Below are 12840 nucleotides of genomic sequence, written 5' to 3'. Positions count from 1 at the left end.
ATTTTAGGTTTCGATTTCAGGTCTTATTTTAAACTTCTAATATACTACTTTCTAGCTACTGCGGTGGGTGTGCCATACGGTGAAGATTATTTCTGGAGAGACATTCACGCTCTCAAAAGGGAGCGATGTTTCGTTAGAGATACTGCTTCAACATATTGTGCTACCACTATCACTTGTACGAAGACATAGTCTACCCCTCTCCTGTGACACCACTCGCCCAGACTCAAGAAAATAGAATATCAGAACTGAACCTAACTACCCACTCCTAGCAAAACATAATTGTAGAAGGAAAAACGTATGTACGCGCTTAAGGCCGGAGAGAATCAGCACATGGGAAACTGCTGGACTGGTTACAAGCGTGAGCTTCTATTCTTCGGAGTCATGAGGGCCAAATCGCGTTGGAAGCGCGAGAAAGCCTAATTTATCTCCGTTTCTTGGGGGAAGAGGGGATGAATATAAGGAAATGAAACGGAGGCTTCGAGATGGGGCGTCTGATGTTGAATGTGAGGACTTAGCTCTTGGGTAGCTTTGAAGTGGAAGATTGGATGGCAAGATATGTCCTTTGCAGTGGCCAGCCGTACTTTTATTTTCGATGTCGAGTAAGAATAGTAGTGCAAAGGTATCAGCTGTTGTGTGACTAAGATATTTGAAGTAGGAGAGACTTTCGCTGATATGTTAGCCACTCCGAAATGCGATATGCAAAATTTAATCGAGTGTTGTGAAGTTGATGAGAAGCAGAGAATTCGCGGTTCCAGAGATGTGGGGAACCAGCCTTGAATATTAGGTTACATTGCCAAGACTGGAGTGGCGCTAGGCTAGCCGTACACAGCTACTAACTGCGGCTACGCAATCGTCCTGTTTGGAGATCCGGTCGACATCATCACGACATTAACCATCAATAACTTCATTCAATTCACATTCAATCTGTATATTACTCTGCACTGGTCACTTAAATCTGTTACAGCGTGGTCGCGACCCACCCAATACCGCGAATATGTCAGATAATGGCTCCTCATCCGTGCTAGGAGGTACAAACAGACCAAGCTCCAAGCGCTCGAACAAGTCGAATGCCTCACATGAGGCCGAGCCTCTGCTGTCGCGATCGGACGAAACTACACGTTATGATGGCTCGGAAGATAACGAGGATGAATACATAGCATCACCCGCAGCCTCGTCGTTACGGTCAATACAGAATGGAAACGCTGCACGAAAGTCTGACAAGGACGGCCACAGATGGCCAACGATTGTAGCTATCACGGTACTTGGCTTGGTGGCAGTGGCCATTATCATAGGGGCTTTCTTTGCCCCAGCGGTCGTGGAGGAATATGCGAAAGAAGCTCTTGTCATTGAGCCAACCGGGTTATCGATAGACTCGTTCACCAAGACCGGCGTCAAAGCTAGGATCCAAGCCAACTTCAAGATGGATGCCTCGAGAGTCAAGAACAAGAATGTCAGGAATATTGGAAGATTTGGAACGTGGATTGCGCGTGAGGTTCAAAGTCAAGCGTCTACGGTGGAGGTCTATTTGCCAGAGTATGGCAACATTCTTATCGGTACAGCGGATGTGCCGCCAGTCACTGTTGATATTCGAAATGGTCATATCACAGGAATCGATTTTGTATCAATTCTTGAGCCAGGAAATGTCGATGGCATTCAACAAGTTGCGAACGACTGGTTGGATGGTCGCTTACAGAAAGTACGCGTAACGGGCAAAGCCAATGTTGGCTTGAAATCAGGCTTATTCTTTCTTGGCACTCAGAGCATCTCAGAGTCTCTTACTTTTGAAGGTCAATCTCTCTATCGTTCCTTTGCGTCGTTCTACCTTGGGGAAAAGTTTTTAGCTTAGCAGCTTGATCGTACTATTCAATTGCGCATCAATGGAGCGGCATTCCTTTGCCAATCTCATGAAACTCTAAATTCCTCAGTTCCCTTTCTGTACCTCCAACATGCACGTCACCCCTTTTGGAAAATCCTCGCTAACTCGGATAAACAGACAACGACATTCCTAAGATTCCGTCGTATAATATTACACGACTTAATTTTCAAGAGGTTCCAATTCCTTCCACCGGCAAAGTAGGAATGGCAGCGGATGTCTCACTGTCGCTTGTCAACAGCTACCCCGTTAAGTTTACTATTCCATCTCTCGGTTTTGACATCCTTGTCCCAAATTGCGGACAAGATGATCCATTCATCCATCTAGCGGATGCGACTACCGACTCCGTTGACGTTGAACCTAAATCCGAGGTAAATGTACATGTATCTGGAGTTGTCAGTCAATTACCTCCGCCACTATTACGTCCTTGCCCGAACAACGATTCGTCTCCCCTTGATTTATTGCTGGACAAGTATATCAAAGGCCGTGACTCTACCGTTTTTGTGCGAGGATCATCCGAACCCTCAAAAGATACACCAAAATGGCTCACGAAACTCATCTCCAGTGTTACAGTCCCTGTACCATTCCCAGGTCACACTTTCGACAATGTCATCAAGAACTTTTCTCTGACGGACACGCATTTCAGCTTACCAGACCCACTGTCCCCACCAGGATCGGACTCACAGAATCCTCAAATATCTGGAAGTATTCTTGTGATCGCTGCTTTACCCAAGGAGATAAATTTTGGTCTCAATGTCAGCGAAGTAAAAGCTACTGCCACTGTTCTATACAAAGGCAAGAAGTTGGGGAATCTCGTTCTAAAAGATTGGCAAAAAGCTCAATCTAGACGGATCGATGACAAGAATTCGAACGGTGCGGATATGGAAATAAAGTCTCGCATTGAGGGAGCGCCGCTCATTGTCACCGACGATGATGTTTTCTCGTCTGTCTTAGAGGCACTATTTTTCGGGAAGCCTCTTCTTCTTACCGTGGATGCTCTTGTTGACGTCAAGGTATTAACTGTTTTGGGTGAAGTTCAAGTCAAGAAAATGCCCGCAAATGGGGTAGTTCCTATTAAACGTTAGGAAGCCGTTTTTACTTGATATCAGCACGACTGCACCGAAAAGCTGACGAGATTTTAGCGATCTCTACGGACGGCGGCTTTGCAGATGTGAAGCCTCGAGTCGACAATCTCCGAATTTTATCCACCAGCAAAACCCGTTTGGAATTTGAGGCTAGGGTCAACTTTACTAATCCTACCGAATATACCGCACATGTACCTTATATCAACATTCACGTAATCAACAACGGTTCTGTTCTCGGCGACGCTACCGCAACAAATATAGACGTCGTCCGAGGAAATAACACGGGCATCATTGTAAGAGCTTCCTGGGATCCGTCAACATTTGGAGGCGAAAAGGCGGAACACATTGGACGAGAGCTTCTATCCCAATACGTATCTGGGTTCAACACCACACTTACATTTCGAACCCATAAAGACTCCATCCCCTTTCAACCCTCACTTGGCAAAACTCTCTCTAAATTCGCTGTCGAAATCCCCACACCCCGCCTTCACACCCCTTCCTCGCCAGGCGAAAACGACGAGGATGACGATGGAAAACCTCACTTCATAGACAACGCGATATTCCACCTCTGGTCATCAACCGCAGAATTCACTCTCATCTCCCCCTTACAATATACCACCATCTTCATCACCCACATCAACGCTACCGCCTTCTACAACCACACCGAGCCTGTTGGCCACATCGACTACGATCTCCCGTTCAAAGTCACGCCGGGGAGAAGCAAGAGTCCGCGCTTACCGGTACAGTGGAGTTTGGATTCTGTGGGGTACGATAAGATCCGTGAGGCGCTTGGAGGGGAACTGAGACTAGATGCGAAGGGTACGGTTAAGATCAGGATTGAGCATTGGAACCAGGAGTTTTGGTACGCGGGGAGTGGGATTGGTGCTGAGGTTAGGATATGATGGCTTCTTCAATTGAGGATTGGTGTTTAGGCGTTTAGGATTAGGTAGATTCGGGTTTGTCTCGGGCCATGGTGTTCGGTTTTTGACAGTGTTTGGGGATGTACATACATTGGAATAGATGTGAATGAATACTGCCATTTCTAAGTATCATGAGTGCTGTGCGAGGCTGTGAACTGCTTGAGTACGATCACGAACTCGAGGGCCCCTATTAAAGTCTCTTCTTCTACTGAACTCTAAGAAGATATGTCTGCAGTGTTTTACTGACCAATCATGGAAATGACGCTTTCGGGCATGGAATTCGTCAATACAATGAGTAATTGACTAATATATTAAGGAATTAGTCAATTCGTGATGATTAGTGGGTGCTATTAGTAACTGATCAATTATTATGTTCTCACAAAGTATTGCAATCAACGTCATTTTTGGACAGCTCGCAAACGCCATCATGTGATTAAGATCAATTGAATACTTGTTGTAATCGGCAACAATAATCGTAACATTACTTAATTAATATTATATTATCTATATAGCTAAAAGGCAGAGGTAAGAGTAAAGTTAGTAGAAAGAGCCGTAGTAAGAAGTGGTTTTTATAGTTCATGTTAATTAAACAGTAGTTATTATATAGCAACATTCTAAACTTTAGTTTTATATAGAGAACCAGGCGATGGTATTATTAATCTCATGGCTAGTAGCGCTATTACATCGGGAAGTTGGATTTTATATGGCGATTTAGGTGAGAGTAGCATTTAAAAATTGCTCATATATCTATATAGTATATATCTGAAAAATTCAATTTTTACTCTAATTGGTTGACTGTAGGGAATTAGTTAATTCCTTATCTCACTCGCTGATTATATGGAAATGGTCACTCGCTCATTGTATTAAGCACTGCCATGGCGGAGTTGCTCCATTCCATAATTGGTGAGTAAAGTGCTGCATGTCACATGTCTATCAGATCCACTAGAGATCCATGCCATGAAATTTTAGTTCCAGAAAAGTTTGTTTGTTCTGTTGAAGGCGAAAAGACATCTCACATGACTATCAATTGGAATCAGGACACTAGTGTATTGATGTTTTGTCTTTTTTATTTTACGCTAAATTTCTGTGGTCTGATAAGTAATGTAGTAAGATTCGTAATCCCCTCGCCTGAATGGTTGTGATGTATAAGATAACTCCTCCAATATCATGTTTCCGGCCAGACATTAGGCTATATTTATGTCACCTTTTGATAAGAATACTCCCAAATATCCTCCACTTTCTAGCCATGACCCCCATTCAAACTATAAACCCCTTCCCGTTTCTTCACCAAGTCCCCATTACCATCCTCAAATCCTCGCCCCCAAACTCCCCGTGCTCAAAAAGCCCCGATTCCCCATCGCACCCCTCCAGCCCAGACTCAAAATCCCAAAAATCAACTTCCCATCAATAACCTCCTTCTCCCTCCTCCTCTCCTTCTCTTCCTCCGTCACCTCCTCCCCATCCCCAATCTCCTGCACCACAAAACACACTTGCTCCACATCCCCCGGTCCCAGCACCGGACAATCCCCATCCCAATTAACCGCCTCACTCACAAACCCCGGCGTCGTCTCCAGAATCACTTTATCAAGCACGATCGTCTCCTCCCCGACATTCTCGAGCTGGGCTTCTAATGCCCATTTCCGGAGCGAGGAGGAGGGGAGAGGACCGGTTTTTGTGCGTACGACCATACATCCCTTGGAGGTGAATTGATAGAGCTTACGGAATGTGCGCACGCGGCCTGAGGTCGGAGTTGATTCGTGGTAGGTGACTGTGACGGCGAGGACGTGGGAGCCTTCTTCTTTGAGGGGGTAGGAGACTATGCGTTGGTGGGAGGAAGACGGGGGAAGATCGGCTACTGGGTTGTTGTGGGTTTGGTCTGGGGTTGTGGAGGTGTCTGGGCCGAGAACGAGTGGGATAGGTAGTTTCTGTGAGGGTATCTTCATTTCTGCTTCGATTCTTATTGAGGAGATGGTTTTGGAGGCGGTGGACGCGGGGATCTCGTTGTTGGCGCAGAGCGTGCAGGAGAAGGTTTCGCCTACGTAGGCGGAGCCGAAGGAGGGGGGGAGGGTGAGGAGGGGGGAGAGGATGAAGGGGGTGGGTGTCGTTGAGGGGTAGGCGAGGGATGCGGTTTGGCTGGGGTGGACATCTTGAGAGGAGGACGGTGGTGTTGGGAGGGGATGTTGGAGGGAGAGGGATGGTCTGGAGAGTCTGTATATCGTCAGTTAGAGATGATTTCTTGAATCGTATGCGGGGAATGGGAATCAAACTACCGTAAAACCTTCAACGAAACAGAATGCGGTTCCTTCACCGCATCAGCCGCTCCGCGCTGTTGCGCCATCTTCTCATGTATTCGTTAATCCATACAACCTACCTCATTCACAAACCATGAAGCTCTGACGATGTCCTTGTCCCACCAGATTCTGCCCATACACCGCCTTACTTCAACCCCTTTCGCCCATGTCTCAATTTATCCGCACGCCATACAGCAAAAAATCGGTAGACTCACCAATGGCAGGCTCAAGATCCGATTCGATGGTTTCGGGTAAAGAAAGTGACAAGATACCTTTGACGAGGGCCGATGGATTGGTTTTGGTGTTGGATACGCCGAAAGGTAATTCCCACATTTTTTTCTTTTCCACGTGTCTGTGCGTTTTTCTTTTCTGAGATGTGATATGAGATTGATATGTGGGGTTTTAGGAAGAGGTGTATTTGCGAATAAAGATATACCAGGGAGATCTGTTATAGAAGTATGTCCGGTTTTGGTTCTCGATCCGGTGGAAAATGAGGAATATATTAGAAAAACGGAGTTGTATCACTATACCTAGTAAGTCGCACGCGAGTTATCTATTTACTATTCAAACTAATTTGGTTCATAGTAATTGGCCATATACACCTCCAAAAAAGCAAGAAAATAATATGCAGCCAAATCAAAATGGAATTTCAAAAATTCCTACAATGACACAAGCTGTGATTTTAGGACTGGGAAGCATGTTTAATCATTCTGTACCGAACCAGAATGTGGGATGGGAAAGAGATGTAGCACGACAATTAATGACTTATACGGCTTTGAGAGATATCCAGAAAGGGGAAGAACTCTGTATCTCTTATGGGCAGAGGCTTACGTTTAAAGATACCGAAGAGCCGGTGCATCAAGATTCTGATGATTGGACGGAAGTTATGAACTATATCGATTTCATTGGGTAATGTAGGGATCTGTAAAGAGACGTTTGTAATGCATTAATTTATGAAGGCTTCTGCTAGTGTACAACCACGAGGTATCCTGCAATCTTTTCCCACCGCTCATATCAACAAATGCCCGGGAGTGACAGCAAAACTTGAAAGATCTTGACCATCAAGAACGCTACATTCCTGGAGGTGGAGGCACCTGTATCCTTGGTCAGCAATACTCAGGAGTCAAAATCTGTCGCAACTTACAGCATTATAGCCGGGGGCCGAGCTTGGTGGAGGAGGCGGTGGTGCTTCGCTGGGTGGTGGTGGTGGAGCAGATCCTGGAGCCCCGGGTGGTGCGGCTTGTTGGGCGGCCTGAGCAGCTGCCATGTATTGTTGATAATACTGAACATATGCTGCATAACCACCGTATGCAGCGTATGGGTCTTGGCCATTTGCATAATATTGAGCATATTGAGCAGCGTAGTCGGCTTGTGAAGGACTGCCAGCACCTGGTGCAGATTGGGTAGTTGGACTCATTACAGAAGCTACACCAGGAGTGTGAGGGGCGGGAGAGTTGTTATAACCCCCATAGCCACCACGATCACCTCCGTACGAATTCGATCTATCAGGAGCTCGATCACCATAACCTCTCTCACCTCCATAACCAGTGCTTGGTGCTCCGTATCCACGTTGTGGTGGTGGCCTAGCCTTGAATTCTTCATATTGATTTCTGACATTTTGCAATAGGTCTTCACAAAGCTCTTTTGCCTTCTGCACCTCAGCAGGGTCGGGGCCACTGTTAAATGTTAGCGACGATGCAATCATCAGATTTACTACTACTTACGCGACATGCAAATACATATCCTCGTTGCTCTCCTGGCCAGTGCCATGCTCCATGAAACCAGATCCTCTTCCCTTGATTTGAACTCGGCATCTGGTTTCCTGTTGGATATGCTTGACATAAGCGCCCCCGTGACCTACAACTTGAGCGCGAAGATTGAATCCCGGAATAGGTTCAAAGTCAATTGGAATCTTCTCCTCGGGCCATTTGCGCTGTGCATTGTTAGTGACTGCCCGTACTTCGAGAATAAAACACTCACTCGACCAAACTCATCTCTTTCAACTGCATCCGGCTCCCTTCGTCGAAATCTTCGTTCGTCTACTAAATTGGGTAGCTCCTGCTGCATTAGTTCCTCAATTTTCAAGACCGCTTTATCAAGGCCCGCCTTAGTCGTGCTCGTGACGTGTAGGAAGAGTGGTGGATTCTGCGTTGCGTCAGACTCATCCGCAAACATATTTGGTAATCACTTACTGCAGCCGTGGACATGCTTTTGTCTGGATAATATTCTCCTCGGGTGGTGATATCTTCAAACGGTCAACATTTCATCTATAAAACGTTAAGTTGTAGGTAGGTTTAGCGTACCAGCTCCGGTTTCTTCTTTAATCTAAATATCACGCAGCGGGAGTCAGCAGATGCCAATGAGGTTTGTTTAGTGTGTGCTATTCGTGCTTCTGGTAAGCTTGAAATCTCCACACAAATGTAATGATTGAATATGAAATGAGGGTATGTCCAGAGCGCTGTCCCATCGAACGAATGCTTGATTTATCAGTGGAGTACAACACAAGGAGTATTTACCATCTTTTGAGTATCTCCTTTGGTCAGTGTATAACGATTGCGCAAGTCATTTATTACAATGTCTTTGATGTAATCGCCATCGTCCATGTACATCTCACCGTCTACATGTGCGACGCTGTTTTTTGCCCCTCCATCTCTAGCAGGTACTGGCGACGGGGCCACTGGAGACTTGAGGGATGCTTGAATAGGAGGCACATCCACGTGCTGGATGCCTTTCTTGGCTTGGATTTGGGCATTGATTCTGGCAGCCGCGGCAGCTATGCGCAAATTAGCAGAGTCATATGAGATTTTTATTGAGAGCACAAACCTGCAGCAGCGGCAGGGTCGATTGCAGGCTTCTTGGCCGCCGTGGTCGCTGGGCTTTCCGTCTTTCGATCGATGGGACTTCTGCTGCGTCTCGACTCGGATTTCCTGGCAGGCGGCGAACGCGACCGTCTGTCGAATCGTGATGCCTTCTTTGGCTCTGGTTCTTTCTGGTCGAAGCGCGATCGCTTCGCGGTGCGTCTTTCTGTGTCATCCATATTGACGGAATGGGTTCGTTCTCATGTAAATGCGAGATATTATTGCGGGCGCAAAATGGCCTGTGAGTTCGTGAGAAGAAATGTATGAATTTCCAGCCTCATGCCTGAGGCTGCCTTAGCTCTAAATTCACCTGGCAGCCTAGGCCTCGGGCCCACCATTTGAGAGTGGGTGAGTTTATCAAGTTCAACATCTCGGCTCCGTTCATCGGTCGTTTGTCCAATATTTCCTTTCTGACTCCGACATTTTTTGACAAGCTCAATTGCGGTGAGAAGAGGACATTGAGGGGGACATTTGCTTTCCAAATATACCAGTGCCTATTTAGGTACAACATACGTCCCAATGGCGTCTCGAAAACTCTTTACGGCGTTGCCAATTCGCGCTGCGATTCCCCGAACTCCCAACGCTTTGCTTGCCCGTCAGCATCTGCGATCAGAATCAACAGCTTCATCTACGTCAGCGCTGGCATACAAGGCTCTCCACAAGCGTGTATATCCTCTTCCAACCTCAGATGCTCCACCATCTTGGTCCGCACAAGCTGCCGTCTCGAACATTCTCTACGAAACACCTTCGCCCTCTTTGACCCCGCCAAAGCGTCACATTCTCAATTGCCTGGTGCAGAATGAACCCGGTGTGCTTTCTCGAGTTTCTGGTATTCTTGCGGCTCGTGGGTTCAATATCGACTCTCTCGTTGTATGCAATACCGAGGTTGAGGATTTGTCGCGAATGACAATCGTGCTGTCTGGACAAGATGGAGTAGTGGAGCAAGCACGTAGACAATTGGAGGATCTAGTGCCTGTCTGGGCTGTTCTGGATTACACACCTGCTGCACTTGTTCAGCGCGAACTGTTGCTGGCCAAAATCAATATCCTTGGGCCGGAATACTTTGAAGAGTTGCAGGCTCATCACAGAGAGATCACAGAGAACGACCCAGAAAGCATGGAGGATGCGCAGTCGTCCCAGGATAGAGCAGAGCGGTCAAATGCCGATTTCCACCCAAGCAAATTAGCGCTCAGTCAGGCGTTGAGACACAAGCACGAGCATTTGAAGTCAATTACCTATTTCACACATCAATTTGGTGGGAAAGTATTGGACATTAGCACAAACAGCTGCATTGTCGAAGTGTAAGCTAAACATCCTTTTCGCATCCACGTGAAAGTTGCTAACAGTCATGAAGCTCGGCAAAACCCACGCGTATCGACTCATTCATGAAACTAATCGCACCCTTCGGAATTCTGGAGTCGGCAAGAACTGGTCTCATGGCTCTTCCTCGCTCACCACTTTACGGTCCAGACGATGAGAAGATGCTAAAGGATGCCGAGGATGTTGTTGATGCCAGCTCTCTTCCACCAGGATAAGCCATTGGCCTTGCGAGCAAGATAGATAACGAGGAGAACTCACGTGCAAAAATATGGTCGGAGCAATTAGGCGTTTATTTATCGCAGCTTCCATGGCAGTGCATTTCGTGCAGAATGGATATAGTGCAAAGGTGGTTTTGTGTAGATAGTGCTGGCCTCGCTTGGACTGGGCGTTCAATCTAGACTATTGAATTTGACGTTTTTGATTCGTATAATTTGATGCTCTACGTGACTCTCTGCGCGATTCCCCGCAACATTGAAGCCCTGGGAGATTCCAGATTTGTTCCACGGCACAATCGATTCAATTACATAAGCGATGAGTTCAAACATATAGGTATTAGGTACCTACTGGTACATTTGCAATTCCTCTATCGAAGTTAATAATGTAACCAAGGAAATGCCAAAGCGAGGTCTTGCATTCTCAATATTACACACCAAACCGTACCTAAGTGACAACTCTTAAATCTTCATCCAGTGCCCTCAATTAATTTATCAAATTCGTTAGATATCCCAATATCACATCTCACTTCGCTCATTTGCACATCCTCCCTAAAGTCTTTCAGACCATGTTTAGTTGACGAAGTCTACTACATGTTTATTATTATTGAAAGTGTTCTCGTAGTCTCCGTGTATACTATGTCATTTTCCTTAGATATTTTAGGACGTTCTTCAAGGATCAATAATGATCAATATGACTAAGGTTTTCCTGTCCTAATAATTGTGCAATTTTCTTTTAGTTCTCACATATCATTTCTTATATCAATATTCTACTTCCAGTATTCTGATCACTAGTCTTGCTTAAGTAATTCTTTTTGAAAGCGTGGGGTTTGGAAATTTGATTTTCACTTATTTTAGGCAGATAGTCTCTGTGACGGATGGCGATTTTATGTGACATCCACTGTTGTGAGACTTTATCTAGCTCCGAATAATTTTTATTGCAGAATGTTCTAAATTCGACTTGTAGCATGGATTATTCTTTTGGAGTCTAAATGAATGTCGTAATTTCAGGTAAAGAACCGTTGAGTTGTAAATCATCTGGTTGTTGAAATCCCTTCCCGCGGGTTCATTATTTCAGTTAGTAAAAGTGCTAATTAATTTCCTACAGGTGGCTGTACACACTCCTTGAAATTGAACTTATGACGATATGTGCAGCTTTACCGTTTCTTTTATGTGGAGTCATCCCCTGATGTTAGAAATGTACCCAATAATTAAATGTGCAAGTTTGCGTATTTTTAATACAGATACGGGGGAAATATTCAGCTTTGTCTAGTCGTCATTTAGAAGTATATCAAAAAGTCAAATTTAAGAGCTGTTGATTGATGTTTGATTCGCAAATAAGGACATAGCGCCGTCCTGGCCTTTTATCTACCACCAGTCTTCGGCTCAACTCTCTGCGCACCCAAGAACTTCCATAATAACTAACTCAACACCACGACCAAAACCTATGAATTTCTTGACTTAGACTTTTTATTAAATGCCTCAGCAATTACCCAACCAAAAAAGAAAATCGTGTCTGGTCGATCTCTCGTTACTGAACTCCTGGTGGTAAATTCCGGCCGCGTTGAGAATCATGTCGAGTACTGGTGTACTGTTTGTGGGATGATACTTTTTGCTAATACAAGGACACATGTACCTCGTGGTCATAGTTTGGAAGGAAGCCTTCTTCAAAATCAAGTTTGAGAGGGAAGTTTTGTGAACGAAAGAACATGTGGCTCTCGTTGTGATTGGTAAATTCCTTTCCATTCATTATTTACATGCCAGAGTCTTTAATGGTAGTGTAAACTTGTTTGTCGCTCCAATGATTTTACAGTATCTCTTTAGGTGTGCAATGATAGCCATCTCCGAAGAATCCAGCTATACCACTCAATCTTTTTGATGACATAGTTCGAGATAGATGGTTTGCATTCCAAATCCCTGGCCGTAAAAGGGTATAGCACTCTCGACAAGAGTCACGGGAAGTAGTAGAAACCTGTTGTCTTTCCACTCTCTTTTTACTTTTAATATTTCCCCCTTTTTATACCATTTGAGGCTCTACCTGCTGAATCCTGGTACTTATCACACGTCCGAAAGCGACCCGCTCTCGAAGGGGCTTCTTCTGGTTGTGGAGATGAGCAGAACGGTCTTTTTTTTACCCTTCTCTTCTCTGCCTTCCCTCTTAGGTCCTATGAGTTCTACCAGGCGTCCTGCTCCTAGATATCCTTGATTTTTATCCCTCGTACCCGTGACAGACTCTGCCGTACCCGTGACACTATCCTCCGCACCTGTGAAGTTCTCTTGC

The 12840-nt window shown here is 45.5% G+C and overlaps 5 protein-coding genes across 5 annotated transcripts; 3 read left to right on the top strand and 2 right to left on the bottom strand.

Moving 5' to 3' along the window:
* Positions 1-994: 994 nt before the first annotated feature.
* GLAREA_09044 (uncharacterized protein) lies at positions 995-3860 on the top strand (the record flags this gene model as incomplete). Its single annotated transcript, XM_008078005.1, has 3 exons — positions 995-1787; positions 1994-2953; positions 3016-3860. The coding sequence occupies 3 exons, from the start codon at positions 995-997 to the stop codon at positions 3858-3860; spliced, it is 2598 nt and encodes an 865-aa protein (XP_008076196.1).
* A 1325-nt stretch (positions 3861-5185) lies between these two features.
* On the bottom strand, positions 5186-6216 carry GLAREA_09043 (uncharacterized protein; the record flags this gene model as incomplete). The annotated part of the gene is made up of 2 exons (XM_008078004.1): positions 5186-6086; positions 6149-6216. 2 exons carry the CDS (start codon positions 6214-6216, stop codon positions 5186-5188), a joined length of 969 nt encoding a protein of 322 aa, XP_008076195.1.
* Positions 6217-6386: 170 nt separating this feature from the next.
* On the top strand, positions 6387-7082 carry GLAREA_09042 (SET; the record flags this gene model as incomplete). The annotated part of the gene is made up of 3 exons (XM_008078003.1): positions 6387-6489; positions 6576-6702; positions 6755-7082. 3 exons carry the CDS (start codon positions 6387-6389, stop codon positions 7080-7082), a joined length of 558 nt encoding a protein of 185 aa, XP_008076194.1.
* A 157-nt stretch (positions 7083-7239) lies between these two features.
* GLAREA_09041 (Eukaryotic type KH-domain (KH-domain type I)) lies at positions 7240-9206 on the bottom strand (the record flags this gene model as incomplete). Its single annotated transcript, XM_008078002.1, has 8 exons — positions 7240-7263; positions 7314-7845; positions 7894-8102; positions 8150-8314; positions 8362-8414; positions 8473-8494; positions 8686-8942; positions 8993-9206. 8 exons carry the CDS (start codon positions 9204-9206, stop codon positions 7240-7242), a joined length of 1476 nt encoding a protein of 491 aa, XP_008076193.1.
* Positions 9207-9546: 340 nt separating this feature from the next.
* GLAREA_09040 (ACT-like protein) lies at positions 9547-10562 on the top strand (the record flags this gene model as incomplete). The annotated part of the gene is made up of 2 exons (XM_008078001.1): positions 9547-10328; positions 10382-10562. 2 exons carry the CDS (start codon positions 9547-9549, stop codon positions 10560-10562), a joined length of 963 nt encoding a protein of 320 aa, XP_008076192.1.
* Between the last annotated feature and the right edge of the window lie 2278 nt (positions 10563-12840).

The sequence above is a fragment of the Glarea lozoyensis genome (genome assembly GCF_000409485.1).
Source record: "Glarea lozoyensis ATCC 20868 chromosome Unknown GLAREA1, whole genome shotgun sequence".
NCBI classification, from domain to species: Eukaryota; Fungi; Ascomycota; class Leotiomycetes; order Helotiales; family Helotiaceae; genus Glarea; species Glarea lozoyensis.
The sequence above is the reverse complement of the archived record's forward strand: the minus strand, read 5'-3'. Positions and strand labels throughout refer to the sequence as shown.